This window comes from Protomyctophum parallelum (genome assembly GCF_964188405.1).
Source record: "Protomyctophum parallelum genome assembly, chromosome: 2".
NCBI classification, from domain to species: Eukaryota; Metazoa; Chordata; class Actinopteri; order Myctophiformes; family Myctophidae; genus Protomyctophum; species Protomyctophum parallelum.
Window position 1 is genome coordinate 61,175,962 of NC_139699.1, and position 22,187 is coordinate 61,198,148.

Here is a 22,187-nt window from a genome sequence, read left to right on the forward strand (position 1 = left end):
CCCTCGTTACTGAACTCATAACTGGGTCAATAAAGCTATTACTAGTTAGATATAGCGTGTCTGCTCTTTGATACAAGCTGCCTTCAGGAGTGTGTTTACTTGCCATATCAAAATACCTTTTGAACTTTACGAACACTTCCAACACTTCCAAGTTCCAAGGATGTCTGCTGGGTTAGCCTTGACCTGCTTGGATGCTATGCTAGCGCTATCTATGACGATGGCCCATGCCTTTCTATCTCTGCAGGCATTGTTCAGGCCTTTGATAACTGACAAAAAACGCAGATAAAACAAGTCTTTTGAAGACCTCCACACCAGCGTACTGTTTAACCTGACCCTGTTCATCGCATGACAAAGTATAAAATGCTTCAGTGGTTAATGAATGATATTTGTTTGGGGGGGGGAAAAAACCATTTTGTTGCAAGAAACACATTTTTAACAAAACAAAATCACTCCATGCACCTTTTATATCCTTATTGTTCTAGATTTAACCCATTCTGACCGGGCACCCATTTTGGTGTCAGCATCATGTTATGCTTTAGCTATTTAAAAATAGCAGATCTACAAGCTCATATCGCGCCACCGAGTGGCGCGATACGAGCTTGTAGGTCTGCTATTTTTGAAAAATCGAAGAGCGACTGACATTTTTAGAATCTGATCTCAGGTCAGAATGGGTTCATCAGACCAGTGTGTGTCCGGCGGAAACCTCGTATGAATCTGATCTCAGGTCAGAATGGGTTAAGATTTAAGCTGTTTTACCTGAATATGGGCGTGTGGCCAGGCTTGGGTTTGTTCCAGGTGAAGTGGGAGGGGACAGAGAGGAACTGCTCCCCTGGGCCGTCCTTCGGCGAGTCCAGATGAGGGGACATGCTGCCCGGCTCGTCCAGCACCATGTCCCCCTTCCCGGGCTGCGCGGACGCCGTCCTGTCCTGGGACGTCTTCCTGGTCTTGGAGGGGATGTCGGCCTCGGAGGGGCAGCACTGGAAGGGCGACACGGAGGGGCTGCCCGCCCAGGTGTCCTCCGTCACGCTGCCCCTCGGCGAGGGGCCCGGCGTGGGCGTGGGGGAGTGGTGCGGGGACACCGACCCCCCCGGGTAGCAGATGTCGGCGCTGGAGTGGCGCCTCTTGCCGCAGGGCGAGGTGGGCCGCGAGGAGGGCCGCGAGGGCGGCCGCGGGCTCAGCCAGTTCTCGTCCGTGACGCTGGTGCGCGGCGAGTGGCAGGGCGAGTGGCGGGGGGACAGCGTGAGGGAGTGGGAGTGGACGAAGGCCGGGTGGTGGTGCTGCCAGTGGGTCTGCTCCTCCTGCAGCGTCACCCCTCCTACGCCGCAGCCGCCGCCGCCGCCGCCCGCCTGAGGGGAGGGGCAGGCCGGGGAGGTGAGCGGGGACTGGGAGCCCAGGGTGAAGCGGGCGGCCGCCTCGTTCAGCTCCGAGTCCACGTCGTCGTAGACGTGGGAGAAGGACTCGCAGGAGGAGGCGTCGGAGAACCAGCTCCTGGAGGACAGGCTGCTGCAGGGGCTGGGGCTGAGCGAGGAGTCCCGGTACGAGTGGTCCAGGGGCAGGTACAGGTGGTCCCTGGACAGGGGCCGGTCCCCCCCGTGGTGGTAGTCTCTGTCGGGGCCGTTGTTGCCCCGCAGCTCGTCGCTGCAGGCGTCCATCTCCTGCTGGCAGCTGGGAGAGATGGAGGTGATCTGGATGCTGGGGCACTCGAAGGCCTTGGGCGGCCCCCCCGCGGGAACGGAGGTGGGGAGGAGCGGAGACGAGCAGTACCTATTGGAGCCCTGGTGGTGCTGCGTCCCGTAGCCCGGCGGGTCGCAGGCCCCGGGCTTGTGATGGGGCTGCATGCGCGGAGACGCGCTGATGACCTGGGACTGGGTTTGCATGCCATGGCGGGTCATGAGGCCCATGGACTGGTGGTTGGTCACCATGGACTGGGGCTGCCCCACGTTCAGGATGTAGAAGGATGTGTTGTCATCGGGCTCCAGATCTGATTGGACATGACAGAGAAGAAGGGACAGCAGGGGGGAGATGAGTTACAGGAGTTCAGAGGTCTTTTAGTTGCAATGCGTTGTGAGCTTGTAGATCGGCTAATTTGACACCGAGACAATCATATGAAGAAGTTTAGAATAGGGCTTCAATTTCAAAGTGATTAATATCTAGACTCAATTCAAAATCACGACAATCACATGTTGCTGTCAGCCTTCAGACAGATAAATACATCAAAAGGAAAGAAAACAATCACTTATAATTTATAATTGAGTATAAAAGTAGTACAAAACTGTACAACAAATTAAAATAGAAAATGTTTTTTTTTTCCAGTCCTACTATACTGTACATCCAATAGCATACAATACAATTAGCAGCTGTTATTACAATATGCACTGTAGTACTTCTTCTGACTCCTTGTAACCCTGTTTACACATCATTAAGCAACAAAGGAGAGACACAGCTTTATGGTGCTTATTGGCACGGCTGCGTTGCGGCATAAGGCAACGACATGAAGAGGAGTGCCGTCGCCCCCCGGCACAGCCGTGCCAATAATCACAACACAACACGGCCTCCAGTGTTTTATTGGTTTTATACAACAGCACTGAGCTGTCGTTAAATCTGTTTTTTGACAAATATGGTCAACTTTTCTAGACTGCGTTATTTTCCGCAGTCCGCGCAAACCATAATAGTACCCCATTGTTTTACCGTTGCTATGGGCAATTTAACCAGCAGCTGGACTGGTCCACAACACGCCACAGAGCAATACGTACTCGCTGTTTCTCAACGTCTGGTCTGGGGAGCATGGGGGGCGTCCACGAATGGACCCTTACGGGTGCTTAACTCAGAGAGTGAAGAATATATATGGGGGGTTATTAGCACGGCTCCGAATGCCTCTGGGCCAATCACGATGGCTGGAGCTAACTGTTATATAAGGCAAAATATGTAGTCCATGCTAAAAGTCCTGGTTTAGTCAAGGCCATGCTCGCTCATGTCTCCCGTCACTGTCATTATTAAAGCCCAATGTCCAAGGATACTTTTCAAGTCATGATAACCAATGACTCTCTAAACCACCAGCATACACTGTGGCCCACAACCTGTTGTAACCAATGCTTAAAGACTTTGTCGCTGTCAGTTGTATGTCCTTAATTCAACTTTTTTTATGTTTTCAGTTTCAAGTATGTTACAACGTATGTTACGTACAGCAGAAATTGCCGAACTACAAGCGCACAATGCTTCGCTCGCGACATGTTGTGAGCTTGCAGATCGGATATTTTTGAAAATAATGTTAACGTGAAAGTTTCAAGTTTCTGCCTACTGACTGACACAAACACTGAAGTTACTGTAGGCCAGTTACAGTAGATACAGGAGCCTACATTGGTTACTTACTGGTGTTGGGTTCTGTCTACTCTACAGTGTCCTGCTGCCCAACCAGACACAGGCAGTCAGGCACAGGCCAACCCTTGCCAAAACAAAAGGTTTAAATATGGAGATACAAGGTATATCTGCTTAGCAGCGACGATATGCATCCATGTTTGTATCCATGTGACTGTGACTGTGTGAGCGTGCATGTGTGAGTGTGTGTGTGTGTGTAGCTGTGTGACAGGCACAGTTCCAGGAGGGATAACCGCTGAACAGCGGCTACTCAGGAAACAAATTCACACAACGGTTGCATGCTCCGGCCTGTCATCACAGCCGGCACCGACAGACTATTTATATCGCAGGTCAGCCATCACAGGCCCTGGCCCGGAATACACGCGCGCGCACACATTGTGCGCACACACTGCACACACACACACACACACACACACAGCTAAATAGACAAGGGCCCATTGTGCACGTTGAGAGTTGGCACCACTCTATTAGAGGTTATTGACAAACTTCCACTGGCTGCACTCAGTGTAGTGCCCAGTAGGGCTAGCGCACGCGTGCACACGCACCCGCACACGCACACACGCACGCACACACACACACACACACACACACACACACGCACGCACGCACGTGCACACACACACACACACACACACACACACACACACACACAGGCCTGATATTATAAAGTGCTTTAGCCTACAGTTGTAAGAGTTAGTCTCCATCTCACATGCTTTAGTGCAATTGAAATAAAATTCAGTTGAATTAGACTGTATGTTATGTTTACACCCAAAACATGTTCTAAACGTCCCGGACAGTGGAACGCAAACAATGCAGCAGCATATCATCCAACACCTAAGCATCATTTCATATATTGCTCGCTCCTCTAGTACACTCTTAACCCTTGTTGTAGTTTTTGAAGTACAGTACTGTATAACCCTGCAGTACATTGCTACATTTCTTTATTACAGTAAAGTACTTTAGTTTGCATTGCATTCTGGGTAGTTTTGACTAGGCGGGAATATTTTACATTGGTACTGTAACAGGTTGTAAGGTGAATGTATGCTGAATGTAACCTGCCATAGCAAAAATACAGCACTGGTGTAAATGACGAGTTAGCCCCGCCCTCCTGCCTGCACACAGCCATACACATCACAGAAGACATGCACAGACCACACCCACCAACTCACAGCAACTTCCTTGAAGAAGAGAATGGCATGGCTGCTCCATGGGCTTTTGGATATTAATCTGTAAGTTTAATTGTTTACTTTATTACTTGTACATTGTTTTCATCCAGAGATTTATTCATTTTTAGGACTGTGTGCTCTAGTGAAGTATTGGAGATAGAGTGATAGACACAGCTAGAAAAATCGTTTTTGTGTGTGGTGAACTGAGAAAGCATACATTTCTGTGAGGCTTCACCAAACGATTTGTTTGATATTTGCTCATGCTGCTAGTGTTAAACTACTTTAAACATGAATTAAATTATCATTGATTTGTGTTTAGATAGATAACTCTCAGTAAGTTTGCTAAATGCAAACAGTCAGTGTGGTGTTAGAAGCATGCTTTATCATTGTATTTGCAAATTTTTTTTGATGATAATAAAAATGTGAGTAGGGGTGTAGGTTAATAATTAATCTAACAATAATATATCCAACTAAGCTCACAATGTGAGTTGTAGATGGCCTTTTCACTATTTTGGAATATTTTAAAATAAATAACAAACATTGCATGTTTTGTTGGTACTGGTATAACGTCTTTGTATATTTAAGTTATTTGGCATTAGTAGTTGGGGCTGCCATTGGATTTCTTTTCTTTTTTTTGCCATGGTCATGGTTCGTTTTCTCATGTCATATGAAAGCAGGGGATCATTGCTTCAAATTGACATATTGGTTCAATTTGACCCACCAGTTTTGGAGATATGGCTTATAGAGTAATGTCTTGCAGAGAAACAGTGAGTTGAGAAAACAGGCTTGAAAGGTTCACTTCTGTGGACTCTAACATTACACCTAGCTACATGTTTAAGCATTTATTTCATTATTTACATGTTGATTTCAGCTCTGACATTTATTTCAGACATGCTCTAGCCTCTAGTATGTGAGTCTGCCTGTGCTATTAACTCATTTAGAATGAAAAACAGTTTTTCTCTGGTGAAAAGCTGTACTGCATGATGGTAGTCCCTCAGTTAAATCTGGCCACATATTTCCTATAATTGATGATACTATTATTGTATTTTATTTTGTTACAGAATTGTTTCATTCTTGTGATCTGTCATCTCAAGATCATCAACTACTTTGCAGCATCAGAGGAGTGGAGTGGAGTGGAGAGGAGAGGCGAGATCCAGTCTGCTGACTGGAACGGAGAACAACTCGACACCATAACATCAAGATGTGATGGCAACTTAAGCTGTCCTGTTCATGCTGGCCGATGTAAGTATGTTTTTCTTTCACAAACAAAGGTACCCATTTGCCAAAATGCTGTTATTCTGCCACAAGGTGATACTAGATCTCTGTGGGATGGATATCAGAAAACGAGTATGAGGAATGTGGGTTCACTTATGGATGGATTGAAGATCTGGACCCATACATGCCATCCATAAATAAACCCACATGTTCTCACTATTATATTGTGTAGTTCGAAAACAAAAATACATCGCATACGCATAGGACGTATCCTCAGTGATGTATCCCAAGGTCTAAAGTAACTAATTCTCTTTTTTTCATATTGTTTGTTTTGTCACAGCAACCCAGACACACCAAGGCTCATTATGCTTGGTAAGTGTAACACACAGACAGACACACACTCTTGCGCACACGCATGCACGCACACACAGCTACCCTCAGGTAAGCACTGTTAAATGTCTATTTTTTTATTCATAGACAGTCATCAATCTACTTACATACTTGATTCTCGATTCCCTTGTTTTTGTATATGAAGTTTATATTAATTTTACTGATCTTGCACTGAATATGTATTAATGCTATTATGAAATATGCTATGAAAATATTGTAGATAATTGAGTAACAATTTGTCGTTTCATTTTCAGGACATTCGATCCTGTGGTCATGACTCTGGACAGTGGTGCCAACTTCAAAGATGTCCTGGCCGTGCTCTTTGGAAGCTTCTATGTGTTCAATATGGAGTACCAGGAGGCTGTGGCGTGTACACTGGAGCTTGTTCAGAGGCAAGTAAATGCCTTAACATATTACACTACTGTGTTATAATTAAATCAGGTGTACAACCTTAGAATTGTACTGATGGTGAGTACATTACTGTTCTTAGTTTTTTTCACAATACATTTCTTAATCGGTATGATACTGCTTACAGGTTTCTGGACAGGATCAACCCTGGCCTCCGGAACTACTCTGCCGGTACTGGGTATGCGGGAGGATCGCATCAATCTGGCGCATGGAAGGACTAGGCTCTGTGGGTGGACTCCTGTCCGGGCCCCTCCTACGTCTCACCAGGTCCACTCCTGCTCTCACAAGGTACAGCACCTGTGTGTTGCACCAGACTCCAAGCACCAGGCACTTAATTCAGGAGTGTTGGATTCTCAAGCCACAACGGTTCTGCAGGCTCCACCTTGCCCATGGTGGTGCCGCAGGCTCCGCTTGCGGCTTGAATGGCCCTCCTAAAGGCCTCACCGTGGTTTTGTTGGGCTTCTTCCTCACGGAAGACACAGGCTGGGGCGCTAACCCATACTGCTCCCGGGTGCCGTCTACATTTCGGCTGCCACCTGTCTCTCTGGTGGTCACCAGACTATTCCTGGTTGTCATGTAGTCTATTCCTATAACTAGAATAACTAAAACAAAAATGCATCGCATGGATGCACCTGGGACGTATCCTCAGTGATGTATCCCAAGGTCTAAACTAATTTTCTTTTTTTTGTCCTTGTTTCATGTTTTGTTTTGTCACAGCAACCCAGACACACCAAGGCTCATTATGCTCGGTAAGTGTAACACACACACACACACACACACACACACACACACACACTGCTACCCTGACGTAAGCACTGTTAATTGTCAATTTTTGACAGTCATCAATCTACTTACACAATTGATTCTCGATTTTTGTATATGAAGTCCTTTTACTGATCTCGCACTGTATTAATGCTATTATGGAAAATGTTATTATGAAAATATTTTGGGTAATTGAGTAACAATTTGTCGTTTCATTTTCAGGACATTCAATCCTGACAGCATCCTGTATATTGAGGGAAGTGTGGTCATGACTCTGGACAGTGGTGCCAACTTCAAAGATGAAGAAGACCACGAAGGTGGTGCAGAGGAAGGTGACGGACCTCAATCATCAGGTCAACGGTTTAATTCGTTCCTTGTTGGAGTTCGAATGGAAGACGTCAAACCGAGGGCGCTATGAGCTTGTAGATCTGCTATTTTTCAATAGCTAAATTATAACATGTTTGAAACACCAAAAGGGGTTCCCGTCCCAAAATGCGTTAACCATTTAAACCTGATAATTAAGTCATCGGATTCCCAAGGGGCCCCTGAGAAGCCGGTCAACTACACTAAAATATATTCCCCCAAAGTAGCCTAAACACTTCAGAAGTTCTACTGACTGTTCACTGACTCTTTAGTGTGCTATCCACTGTATCCAGGCCTCATTCTACATAGTTTGACAACGGGGATAATATTCCATTCAAATTAGAGGACCAGAGTACCTGTTGAAGTGTCTCTCTGTCTGCCTGTGTCACTTGTATGTTCATAATGGAGATCTCTGTCTGCCTTTGTTATGTCACCTTTATGCCCTTATATGGTTTCAGAGAACTTTAAAATGTGTGAAAAGCTATAACTGTTGAACCTGCATGAAAATTAAATCAGATGTGTGCCAGAGGAAGATATGCACTTTTAAAAAGATAGACCTAAACCCCAGAATGTTATGTTGTCATGCCAGGATGATGCTTGTAACTTTCAGAAGACCTTTTTTTCAAGTCTTCAAGTTCTATTCTTTTCTTTTTCTGAAATGCCATCCACGTCTTTGAAGACCTGTTTTTTCTTTTTTTACAACTGTTCACAACAGGGCATCCAGTTGCCAGCAAAAACTAGGTAAAATATTGAAATACTCTGGCATGAATTAGTTACTGATAAATGTTTACACCATAAAATTAAGTCATGATGCAGCTAACAGCCAGCCAATTCAAACTGGTTGGAAGGATTTTGAATAGTTGGCCTTCTTTCAGGGTAGTCAATATGACTTGTCAATGATCTCTTGTAAAGGTTTAGAAACACTTTACTTCTGGTATGTCCTTTTAAACAGGGGCACAGTTCAAAATTGAATATGGAATTTTATGCTGAATATACTGAAAGTTGTTGCTGTTCTATTTTGTATGGCAGACCGTTTAAACATGCGCTGTTGTTATTGTTGTGTTGTTGACTTGTTGAATACACAATTCATTTGATGTTTTATGTGAACATGTTTCAATGCAATGTTCCAGAACATTTCATTAACTGTTACTGTTAAACGGTGATGTGAGTTTGGAATAAAAGTATTTATAAAGAAACTTTTGATTTGAATTCAATGTTGTAGTATAGTAATATTGCAGTACAATATAATAAAAATACAGTAAAATGGGTTAAACTAATGAATACAGTAGTATAGTAATATTACAGTACAATACTGTATAATAGAATACAGTAACATGGGCTACATTAAAAAAAAGTAATGTAAAATTACAGTAAATTACTGTTTTGTAGTAATACAGTAGTGTGTCATATGCTGTAAACTGGATTACAGTACTTCATTGTAATTCAAAAATACAGTAACTTGCTGGCCACTGAGCTGCCAGTAATGTACTGTATATATACAACACAAAGGCTTAGAGTGTAGTAAAAATGCCCTGACAGATAAGAGAGCATGTAAGGACTATAGATGGATACCCTATAAAAGCTATTTTATACCCTATAAAAGCAAATTTGCACTAGTAGTACTAGTTTATGACCTCCCTGTCATATTAAAATATTTGGTATTCAGTAAAATCTTCTGTGTGAATCTATCCATTTCTAACACTGAGAGGCTATATCTGTGCACTCTCTGAGCAAAAGTAATAATGGGGGTTTGTCATCTTTTCGGCAACACCTCTGCTAGGTAATCGGCCATTTCCCCGGCTGGTGTTGTCTCCACCAGGCCGAAGGCATGGGGAGAGATTATGTTTTGCACTCCGTCCGAGTGTGTGTGTTTGTGTGTGTGTGTGTGTGTGTGTGTGTGTGTGTGTGTGTGTGTGTGTGTGTGTGTGTGTGTCTGTCCGTCTGTGTACAGCTAATCTCCAGCACCGTTAACCCGGTCGATGCCAAACTTTGCAAACACACTCCCTAGATGCCAGCGATGAACCTCTGCCCCAAATTTTCCAGAACGGCCTGTTATAGCGCCACCAGGAGGTTGACTTTTGTAAAACACATTAATTTTTATTTTTTATTACTCCTCCATATTTTGTCCAAAAATCTCACAAGTAGTCAATAAAGCATGGTCTGAGAGTAGAGAATATTTTGAAAAGCAGCATTTTTCAGAAAACGGTACGTAATTACTTATACCGTACTCTATTTAAAAACACATTTAGGCCTATGTGGAATGGTTATTGTGAAAGAAAATTGAAAATATATTATAATGTCCTTCCCATAATCGTAAAGTGACCATAGAGACCATAGTAAGTATAGATACAAGTCATTGCTCAAACCACAGTGCAGCCTGCACAGGATATGCGGCTTGTGACATCCTTGGCTTTCACAACACGTCCCTATGTTCCTCAAACGTTCCTCCAACAGCCAGTATGCTCTTAATATGTATGACTCACAATCATTATCATTTCAATCTTTTGCCACAATTACGATTAATACGTTATTATTATTATTATTTATTTATTTTTTGACCACCGTTGTACAACGACACATGGTTGAGTTGTTAATCAGACTAATCGATTTGGTCGAGTACAAAAATACATTAATACTTTTTCATGTCGATTTGTTGGTATATTAGAAATAATAAGGAAAAAACGTGCTTCCGGATTTTTCAACAATCCTAAATGAACAAGATTAAGTCGGTTATTTGTTCTGCATTTCGGTTTTGATGTATTTTCGGTTAATCCTACAAATATGAATAATGGTCAGAAGGATCCTACCACTCAACAATAAACAAAACAAAACCCTCTAACAAAAACAAAGCTTTTGCTCATCAGGTTAGTTCCCACATTCAACTTAAAGACACTTTACACACTTACACCCCGTGTGTAAAGGGGGTGTGTTAAGGGGGTGTAAGGTGTAACCGGTTTGTTTTTTGTCCATATAGTTTGTTTTTCTTGCATAGTGCAGGACAGTAGTATATGGTACTATTGTATACTATTGTATATTGTATTGTATTGTACTGTACTGTATTGTATATTGTTCTGTTTCGACAGCGCTTCTTGTTTTATTTCTTGCCTTGTATTGCTGTATGTCCGGCAGGGAGGTGCCGTGTCATTAGTCAGAAGGTTCATTGTTCCGAAATTACTATCCCTATCTCTAACCCTAACCTAAACCTAACCGCAAGCACGGGAGCAAACCTAAACCTAACCGCAAGCACGGGAGCAGTGCATGTTCGGACTAACGGGACTTCGGATCTATGGGCAGTTTCCGGCAGGGATGCCTCCTATCGCTGTTCATGTTACTAATTGTCATTGACTGGATCATGAAGACCACCTCGGCAGCCTTTTAGATAAGCAGGGCGGAACAGAGAGCGACGTCACAGCTAGAGTAGGTAAAGCTAGAGCAACCTTCATCATCCTGAAGAACATCTGGTCCTTTAAACAAATAGCCTTGACAACCAAAGTGCGTATCTTCAATTCCAACGTCAAATCCATACTTCTCTACGGTTCAGAGACGTGGAGGATGACTAAGAGGACATTGCAAAGGATCCAGACATTTATGAACAGCTGTCTGAAGCGCATATTCAAGATCTGGTGGCCAAACAAGAAAGTGAAGAACTCTGGAGCAAAGGGAGTCAGGAGCCAGCGAAGAAACAGATCCTAAGGAGAAAGTGGGGATGGATTGGCCACACCCTGAGGAAGCCGGCAGCTAGTACAACGCGCCAGGCACTGACTTGGAACCCCCAGGGGGAGTGGAAGAGAGGGCGGCCTAAGAACACCTGGAGGCGGGACACTGAGGCGGAGCTGAAGAGACAGGAAAGGACAGCCCAAAACCACGTTGGATGGAGAAGAATCGTCGATGGCCGCCCTATATGCTCCACTGGGAGTGATGGGCCTAAGTGAAAGTATAGCATATATAAGATTGGAATTGGAACTGATAAAGCTGACAAATGTTGTGGAGCTCTCTCCTGATGAAGCACCTGCAATTGGCAAATATATTTTCGGTTTAATAAAGAGCTGGAGACTGAGCTCAGACAGATCGTGCTACTGCACGAACACTTCAACTTTAAAGGTAGTGTAAGTGGTTTTCTTTGGTTAAAATAAGTGTTAAAAAGCTCTATGTTGTAATAGTACCCATTGCTATAGAGTGTTTGTTCAGTAACACTCTATAGCAACGATTACTATCAGAATATAGTGATTTAACCTTTTAACGAAATACTTTTTGTTTTAACCCAAAAATATCACTTACTATACCTTTAAGGTTAAGTTATATAACTTCACAATAAAAGATAAATATCACTTACAGTACACTACCTTTAAACGACCGACTGCACATAATCACAGCTTTAAGTAAAGCTCCAGGTGTTTATTTTGGTGTGTGCGTGTGTGTGTGTGTGTGTGTGTGTGTGTGTGTGTGTGTGTGTGTGTGTGTGTGTGTGTGTGTGTGTGTGTGTGTGTGTGTGCATCCTCCCTTCCCTCTTCAACGGCAGCAGAGACAGGCCTCTTTATTTATAGCAGCTCAGCTCCACGCTGGTCCCTCTGTATGCCTGTCACAAGACCCAGCTGCACAGATCCTGTGACGACAGCATCTGACTGACTGACTGACTGACTGACTGACTGACTGACTGACTGACACAGAGAGGAAGAGAGGACAGAGAGAGAGATGGACAGAGAGAAATAGGAACAAGAGGAAGGGAGACGGAATGAGAAGACCTTGTGTGTGTGGACTGTGGATCCCCTCGTTGACTGACAGACTGAAACTGGAGAGAGTGAGGGGGGGGAGAGAGAGAGAGAGAGAGGGGGGGGGGGAGAGAGAGAGAGATCATTGAAAAAAGACATGGAAATATGCTCCATGGTTTTGTATGTAGACACACTGCACACGTTTTATAACCTTATATACAGTAACCTGTATTTATTACTTGCGCAAGCAGAGCGCGCGAGTACTGTGGGCTGCTGCGTATGTATGTACTGTATGGTACTATGTATAGGCCTGTCCTCGATGGTCCCTAATTGGCTGTCGACGGTGACGTATGGCTTCGTTGTGCGGTGTCAAACGTGCTGAAAATGGCTCTAAAAAAGGTGAAAATGCCTCATGAGCTTGTAGATTTTCTGCGTAGCGCGGTGCAAATCAGGACTTATCATGGGATATTATTTGTAGAGAACTGCTCGGATATACAGGGTAAATATACAGACGTCAAACGAGACCCAGGGGCTGCACCTCATGGCGTCTTGTGTATAGATCCAAAAAGTTAAAACAAAAAAAAATCCCACTCGTGTGAAGTGAGCGGTGCTGTTTATCATGACGTCACAGTGGGGCAGAGAAGACACACACACAAAGCCACACATTTGAGCGGTATAGCAGGTCAACACGCTGAAAACATGCCGCCGGGTTTGCGAGACGTTGTCAGCTATGTACAAATAGTATAGAAGGTTTAACCCATTCTGACCTGAGATCAGATTCATACGAGGTTTCCGCCGGACACACACTGGTCTGATGAACCCATTCTGACCTGAGATCAGATTCTAAAAATGTCAGTCGCTCTTCGATTTTTCAAAAATAGCAGACCTACAAGCTCGTATCGCGCCACTCGGTGGCGCGATATGAGCTTGTAGATCTGCTATTTTTAAATAGCTAAAGCATAACATGATGCTGACACCAAAATGGGTGCCCGGTCAGAATGGGTTAACATTTCGGTCGCACATGTGATCAAAATGTTGATCTATTGATCCAATGCAGACGTGATCCAGTGTGTGTGTGGGCATTCATTTTCTTTTCGAAATGACCACACACAATTCCTTCAATAGTATGCTTACGAAAGTGTCAATTTGCATGGGAACACGGGTGAGACACTTGCATCCACGCGGCCTATTAAAAACTCATATCCAAGCAGGGAATAATTTAGGCAGGCATTTTCAATTAGAGAGTGGAATTAGCATGCGGACGAGAGACCATCCATAAATATTCCAGTCTTATTACGGACATGCCGTGAGTTGCGTACAAAAGGGAGAAACAATTTATGTGTTGTTTGATGCTTTGATGAGATGCATTTGTAAATGAGTGAGGCGGACCTGACATCAATTATTGTGCCCTTGACAAGCTCTCTGTTTATTAAAATGGTTCACTACTAAGTGTGTGTGTGTGTGTGTGTGTTTGTGTGTTTGGGGAGTGTCCCATTTCAGCCACTAGTGTGAAGAGCTGCCGAGATGAAGTGCCCCTTATAGTATTATTCTGCAGATCACTGGTTCTCAACGTACGGTCTGTGGACCACCAGCGGTCCTTGAGAAGTTATATATGGGCCTGGAACGGTTCCATTTGAGTGACAGTGGACAAAGACAAAGGGCATTCATTTACGAGAAGAAAAAAAAAACATAGGCATTTCCACACTTCAGTTCTTGCAGTTCCACAACTGCCAGTCTAACAGACTGTCCCACTCAGCACATCAATCTCTACAGGTCTTCGGTGAGGACAGTACTGTCTTGAAGCTGACGGAAACGTAACGTTGAATTCAAGTAACGTTGAATCAACCGTAAGTGGTTAAGGGCCCTGGCGTGGGGCACGGGGCCGGGCCCTGCCAAGGCGTGGCGACACACTGGGCACGTGGCAGACTTTTGGAGCCACGAGGCGATGCAGCGTCTGTGGAAGTCGTGGTTGCAAGGCAAACGAGTGCTCGCGTCCCCTTGAGCGTACTCGCCGTAGCAGATCGGACAGGAGTCCTCCCCCCCGGAGTCACGGACGGTCGTGTGCGGCAGACTGTTTATCAGATGCTCACTGGCCGGTGGCACGGCGGCTTGGTCAAACTCCACGCCCAGGTTCTCCTCCATGGCCCCGTACGCCGCCGTGATCTGATAATACGCCTCGGCTGTGGGGGGTGCTTCGCCGACGTCCACCTGCCACCCGTGTTCCTCGTGTTCCTCCCATGCCAGCTCCGCCAAGGCCTGCGTGGCCAGCTCACCTTGTGAGTGTGCCATGTCTATGGTCTGTGTCCTGCCTGCTTGAATAACTCCCTTCGGTATGAATACGGTATCTACCCCTCTGTCTATCTGTTATAGATCACATCATGGTGTACTGTGACATCACACAAGGAATATATATGAGCCAGGTGCATGCCCATACATGGGCAGATTGCCACCTATCCAGACGACTCAAGGTTGGGCAACGCACTCCTTGGGTCGTCTGCGATGCATGCTTTACACAGCAGGGTATGGCCCGTTTTCATTGTTTTTTCTTTATTTTATTGTTTGCTATTTTCTTTTTCTCTTTAATGAAAGGAGCGAAATACACCTGTGAACCTGTGATGTGACAATGACGTTCTTGTGACACATTGTGACACCTTGTGAGCTTGTAGCTCTGATATATTTACCCTATTCTTGTCAAATCTGTGAACATTCTTTTGAAAATATTCTAAACTAAATGCTAAAATAAATAATAATAATGCCGGTATAAATGGTGCATTTGTATATTGCACACATTCATGTATACACTGACGGAAGGAGGAAACCCCGCAAGGCACCAACTTACTCATCGACGGGTCAAAAAACATGCAATAATCCTGGTCTCTAAACTGCCTCTCCCTGGCCAGCCAGGGCGCCTGATGGAACTGGGAAAAGAACTGGTTGGAATAATGTGTTCCTTCCATGCGCTACGTCCAACCCCGGGGAAACTCCCGCCTGTCAGGTGAAAAGAAGCGGACTCCTCATGCATTGAAGGAAGCATGAGGTCAGTCCGTTGCTCTCCCCAGGTTGGCAGAGGGAGTGTAGAGCCCAGGATTACATTAGATAATTGACACTGGGTGAAAGAATGGGTGACAAATATATAATACAATACAAAAAATAATAATGAAAGAACTAGGGCCGGGACTAATTGCGATTAATTACGATTAATTAACTACAGAAAAATTAATGCATTAAAAAAATTAACGCATTTTAATCGCACTATTTTTTTCACCGCGGAACGTTGTCACTGGACAGTTTTCAGACGGACCTGCGCACCAAGTGTCCGTGTCCTCTTCAGACAATAACACCACCAGAAACCGCAGACAGTTCACCAGACTGGGGGAAGCCGCTGAGATCACTTTGCTTGTCCCCGTGGATTGGAAATAGGATTTAAAAGGCTATCCGATGGTAGCGTGGATTACAGCACAGTTGTGTGCAATTATTCAATAAAGAATTATTACCCCCATTACTACAAAAACAATGTTTTATTGCTTAAACTTAAAAAAACGTAAAAAATTGCTTTCTCACTGTTCTCGGGTCAAATAATGATATGCGATTAAAATGCGATTAATTCATCAGAGGCAAAGCCTCTGATTAATTAGATACATTTTTTTAATCGAGTCCCAGCTCTAGAAAGAACACAAAGAAAGCTGGAGGGAGAATGAGAGATGGGGTGGCGTTGACATACAGTGGATGAGTTACGTTCCATCAACTCCTCCCACCCGCCCTGACCCGACCCACCCTCAGTTAGCTGATTAGAATAGCGTCTGCCGGCCGGGTCAGACAGCCACGCCCCCTTACTCACATGTCTGCTGCGCTGCGAGATGTTCACAGGTCACTTTTATGTTATGTCACATACACTGACTCAGCCTGTCTGTCTGTCTGTCTGTCTGTCTGTCTGTCTGCCTGCCTGCCTGCCTGCCTGCCTCCCGGCCTGCTTGCCTGCCTGTGTTCAGTCTGGCGGCCCAAATCTGATCTTTGTCTATCACATTGGTTATTATTTGGTTTTGTCAACTGTGAAAACACTAATAGATTTTGACAAATCAGGTTTGATTTTGAAATGTAATCTGATTTATAAAAGATGTCTCAGTCTGGACACACAGACACTTAGGGCAATATCACGTGTACCATGATATACCCGCCAGCATTAACCACAATCCGTGAATTATGCATTTACGAGCTTCCATTATCCGTAAACGGTATCTTGTGGGTTGTGGCCACACTACTATACATTATGCTGACACCTTTATTTGCGGGTGGCAGGTGTCTGTAGGTGTGTTGATGCGCTTTCACTATATTTGCTATCTTGTACACAAAGGTTTAGCAGAACGGAAAGCGCCTCCTCAAACCACCCGTAATGCGAATTCCGCTTGATGAAAGAATGCGCTTCTGGAGTTGGAGCTGCCTCGACGCACAATATTGCAGAACATTCACAGCTCAGGTCTCGTTTTATCTAAATTCTCCACAAATCTCGAGGGAGGGCAGAATCCATTTGTACCGGCCGGCCCGTCAGCCGGTGCGATAGGTCGGCCGGTCCGTGGATAGGTCGGCCGGTCCGTGGATAGGTCGGCCGGTCCGTGGATAGGTCGGCCGGTTCGGGGACCCCCAGGGACCCCCAAATGGTAACTCTGTCATTCCTCTACCGTTTTGGACAGGGGTGGGCTCATTTGAATCGTGTCGCCCCCCTGGGGGCGTCTTTGGGGGTCTCAAGATTCGGGGACCCCCAGGGACCCCCAAATGGTAACTCTGTTATTCCTCTACCGTTTTGGACGGGGGTGGGCTCATTTGAATCGTGTGAATCGGGAAATAGCTTTGTTAAATGTCCATATCAAGCGATATCTGAAAAGTGTGTGAGAGAGAGCTATAGTAAGAAGAATATGCAGATCAATATAAATGGTTCTGTCTCCCTCCCATCAATAAAGATCTATCATGAAAATGTCAAGAGTTACCATGTGGGGGTCCCCGAACCTCCTAAACCCCGATAATGCGCCCAGAGAGGCGACACGATTCAAATGAGCCCACCCCCGTCCAAAACGGTAGATTGATGACAGAGTTACCATTTGGGGGTTCCTGGGGGTCCCTGGGGGTCCCCAAACCTTAAGACCCCCAAAGACGCCCCCAGGGGGGCGACTCGATTCTTTACTATAATCACCAGACAATTCCTTGTGTCTAATTAAATACGTTATTTGATTTGTGCCGTTCATTGTGTCGAGATTTAATTCGCTCGTTCAGTTTCATCCATCCATTGCGCAGCAACCATTTAATGGATTACAATAATATAAAATTCCCCATAATCACTAACACATAGATGATACATTTGGTGTCAACCAAATGTGGTAACACGTCTCTCTTCCATGGGCCATAGTGTAAGGCAAGATATCACTGGGCATAATGGGTTATCTATAATGGTTCTCTTAAAGAGCGTCGCAGTCCCGCCCCCCCTCGAGAGACCCGGAAAATAAATCCCCGTTCATTTTCCTCATAGACTTTTCAGAAAGCATTTATTTAAAGACGTTTACGCCGCGGGACAAAGCCAACTCTTGTCGTGACAAATCATGACAAAAAACACAATGTTTTGGGCCAAACAAAGAATCAGAAAGTAGAAGAAAAAAAAAACGGCAGGTTACAACACTTTTTTGTTGTTGTTTTTCTTCTTTGTAATTATTTGTTTGGTCCAAAATATTGTGTGTGTTGTCATGATCTGTCACGACTCGAGTTGGCTTCGTGCGACGCTTAAAAAGGTCTAAATACTTTTTGAAATGTCTATGGGGAAAAATGCATTGGGATTCATTTCCTGAGCCTGGCGTCGTCATGAAAGGAGGCGGGACTGTGACGCCTCTATAGGCAATGACATGTGGCACGGTGATTGGTTTCATTATTGTAATGCCAAAACCACACCTATGCATAAACGGGCAGTGGAGGTGTTTTAACCCATTCTGACCTGGGATCAGATTCATACGAGGTTTCCACTGGACACACACTGGTCTGATGAACCCATTCTGACCTGAGATCAGATTCTAAAAATGTCAGTCGTTCTTCGATTTTTCAGAAATAGCAGACCTACAAGCTCGTATCGCGCCACTCGGTGGCGCGATATGAGCTTGTAGATCTGCTATTTTTCAATAGCTAAAGCATAACATGATGCCAACACCAAAATGGGTGCCCGTTCAGAATGGGTTAAGGATTTAGGCTGTGGCACAAGACAGCAAATTTGCGTCGCCTCTTATGCAGTGCAAAAATCCCAAAATTACGGATTTAGAGCCTCTGACCCAAGATAGGGCCCTTATTACTTCACTATGATGGTGTTGCTCATCAAAAATGATGGATCTAAAAGCAGAGCTGCTCATTTCGACAAGCAACAGCGTCATAGATTAGGCATTACTCATACCGCCATACGCATGTATTTGTGTCATTATGTTGTTACCACGGCAACCAATGTAGATCGGTCGACGATGTCTGAATACAAAAATCCAATCTGATCACTTGTAAATAACAGTGTGGACACTGTGGACAGTCTGTCCTAAATGTCATATTTGAGAAACAAATCAGTCTCTCTCTCTCTCTCTCTCTCTCTCTCTCTCTCTCCCTCCCCCTCATTCATCCTTTCCTTTCAGTCCAGACAGTTTTCCACACGTGGACAATAAATGAAACTAACTAACTGACTAACTATTCACAGCACAGAATACCTGTTAACCAGTTTCTACCTGGCGTCCCGGCCTGTTTTGGTCATGTTATTAAAAGTGAATATTTTTAAACATCACACTCACTATTTTGCTACTATTTTAGGGATGCAACGGTTAATCAAACTAATTGATCACTTAACAAACGAACCAATAATTTTCTTCCTACCACAAATAGACATTGTTGCGCAAAACAATATAATATGACTTGACGAAGATGTAATCAGACATCTGTGCTTTCACTGCTTTGTACCCTGCTATCAAAATAAAAAGGCTCCAATCATCTGAGTTGCTCCAGTGCCTTCTGTATTCAAGTATATAATATGGCTTAAGTGGTTAATCAGACTAATCGATTTAGTCGATTATAAAAAAAAAATATATATATATATATAATAGATTTTCTTTTTATATTATCAAAGAAAAGAAGATAGAATAATTGCTAAGAAGATAGAGTTTGAACCCTGTAAGTGACCTATATTAAGAGTGGAGGTGCTGATGCTATGGGCGTGAGGCTAGGGTGAGTTGAGGCTAGGTCAGGATACCTAGCTAGCACTAGTCTCGCCAAGATAAGATTAGATTAGCCTGCCACCTAAAACCCTAGAGACATGGGGGTAGGGGAGTGGGAAAGCCCCTTATCAGAGCCAGGCCATAGCCACCTGCTAGGAGAGGGGAGGAGAGCGCTAGGTGAAAATTCAGCTCAACCAAAATCCAGTGCCTCCTACATAATGAACTAGAAAAAGTGCCCTTCCGGGCACAGGTCTCCACCAGGTTATCCACAGATCCGTGCAGTTAGAGGTAAAAACACTTTTCGGCCAGTTATAGCGCCACCTTGAGGCTGAGTTGAAATTGTTCATGTGGCATTTCGTCCTCGGCCTAGTGGAAATGTGGGTGCACAATTTCACGGAAATCACGCGATGTGTTCATGATTTGCAGCATTTTGTTTGAAACTGAGCACTCCTGTGAACTTTGGAAGCCAATCTTAACCAATCAGGATGGAGTCTGAGAAATCTGAAAGACCGGTTTCGTTGAATGGCTCTAGAGAGACTGTGTACCAATTTGCGTGATGTTTGGACAAAATCTGTAGGTGTACTGTGCAAAAACGTGTTTTGCACAAAGCGGCCTCCTGGTGGCGCTATAACAGGCCGTTCTGGAAAGTTTGGGGCAGAGGTTCATGGTTGGCATCCAGGGAGTGTGTGTGCAAAATATTGCATTGAAAAACTTGTTTTGCACAAAGCGGCCTCCTGGTGGCGCTATAACAGGCCGTTCTGGAAAGTTTGGGGCAGAGGTTCATGGTTGGCATCCAGGGAGTGTGTGTGCAAAATATGGCATCGACCGGGTTAACGGTGGCCGAGATTAGCTGTTCACGGACACACACACGGACACACACGCGGACGGACGGAGTGCAAAACATACTCTCCCCACATGCCTTCGGCCTGGTGGAGACAATGAACCACATGGATTTTGTAGCACCAAGCACCCCACGAAAAAAGATTGGCAAACTTTGAATGTGTTCTGTTTCAATATAAATCTATCTTTAGCTGTGAATAGCAACAATAGCAACGTAGGATGACATTGCTGCTAGCTAAAAGCAGGAGGTGTGCCCTTTGTTGGCATGGTTTAACTGTAATGAGGAGAGGAGAGGAGAGGAGAGGAGAGGAGAGGAGAGGAGAGGAGAGGAGAGGAGAGGAGAGGAGAGGAGAGGAGAGGAGAGGAGAGGAGAGGAGAGGAGAGGAGAGGAGAGGAGAGGAGAGGAGAGGAGAGGAGAGGAGAGGAGAGGAGAGGAGAGGAGAGAAGAGAAGAGAAGAGAAGAGAAGAGAAGAGAAGAGAAGAGAAGAGAAGAGAAGAGAAGAGAAGAGAAGAGAAGAGAAGAGAAGAGAAGAGAAGAGAAGAGAAGAGAAGAGAAGAGAAGAGAAGAGAAGAGAAGAGAAGAGAAGAGAAGAGAAGAGAAGAGAAAACTGGGTGGCAGTGTTTTCAGTCTATTACAGTTCCTGCATGGTTTGGAGTCAGCTGTCCTGGGGGGAGCTGGCGTAAACATCACCCCATCGGTCCCTTTGTCCCAGAGAGAAGCAGAAATCAACATCAGCCCCCAGGCTGTTGGGGACATATCAGATAACCTGACACAGCACCAGAGCCGCAACATCAAACTCCATGTCAGGCCAGGCAGGAGCGTCACCAGCAGCCTATAGGCCAGAGATTTAATCTAACCAAGCCATTCCATATATACATATACCACAGCTGCCTGTATCTACAAAACAAATCAGCTTTACAGTGGATACAGTGGCTTCAACTACGCCATGTAACAAAGGCAAAAATAACACCTGAAAGCCAAAACCTTATCACTGACGGGACCTAATCGTGGACGTTTAACATTATTTAGGCTATTGCTGTTGCTTGAAGGAAGCTATTTTAGAATTTCTTTGAAAATTTCCAAATAATTTACCCAAATATTTCTGAAAATATTTTCTTGAAAAATATACATATATATATATATAAAAAAAGCTGAAATAGCAGATCTATTTGCTCACAATGTGTGTGCCGTAAGCTTGTAGATCTGCTATTTCTGCAAAAAAAAAAAAAAAAAAAGATGATTTAACAGTTTCCGTGCTTTGAATGGATTACTCCAGGTTAATGTCGCTGCCATATCGGACATACGCGAGTTTTGTTTTATGTGTTTAATCCGCCGTAATGTAAACAAAAAAAAGAAAATTCTTCTTCGCCGCGGAGAAAGACAGTAGGCGCATCTGTTGTGATAAAAAAAACGGAAATCGTCACATGCTGTGGGCTGCTAGGGCTTCTGGGAAATTGAGGCCAATGCAAATGAATGGGGTACAACGCCTCATGGAGACGAGTCTTGTGTGCGTCTTCCGGGTGCACCAAGATGGTGGATGGTACGATTGGATCACAACAAACCGAGGGACCTTTTTTCGCTGGATTTTCGCGGATTAAAAGCCCAAATAATTCAGCGTATGCTCTAAAGGTAATACAACAATCTCGGCAGTGAAGGGGGTTGATTAAAAGTCCGATAAATCGTTTTCCGCAGTCAAACTGTTAATTTAAACTATAAAATTATGAAATATATCTGTCAC

The 22,187-nt window shown here is 44.5% G+C and overlaps 1 protein-coding gene across 3 annotated transcripts in view; it reads right to left on the bottom strand.

Moving 5' to 3' along the window:
* Positions 1 to 22,187, bottom strand: part of nfatc3a (nuclear factor of activated T cells 3a) — a 147,645-nt gene that overhangs the window by 109,047 nt on the left and 16,411 nt on the right. For all 3 annotated transcript variants that reach the window (XM_083760200.1, XM_083760201.1, XM_083760202.1), the window contains exon 2: positions 757 to 1,981. In XM_083760200.1, the coding sequence (XP_083616326.1) occupies positions 757 to 1,981 (1,225 nt within the window). The remainder of the gene's footprint in view (positions 1 to 756; positions 1,982 to 22,187) is intronic.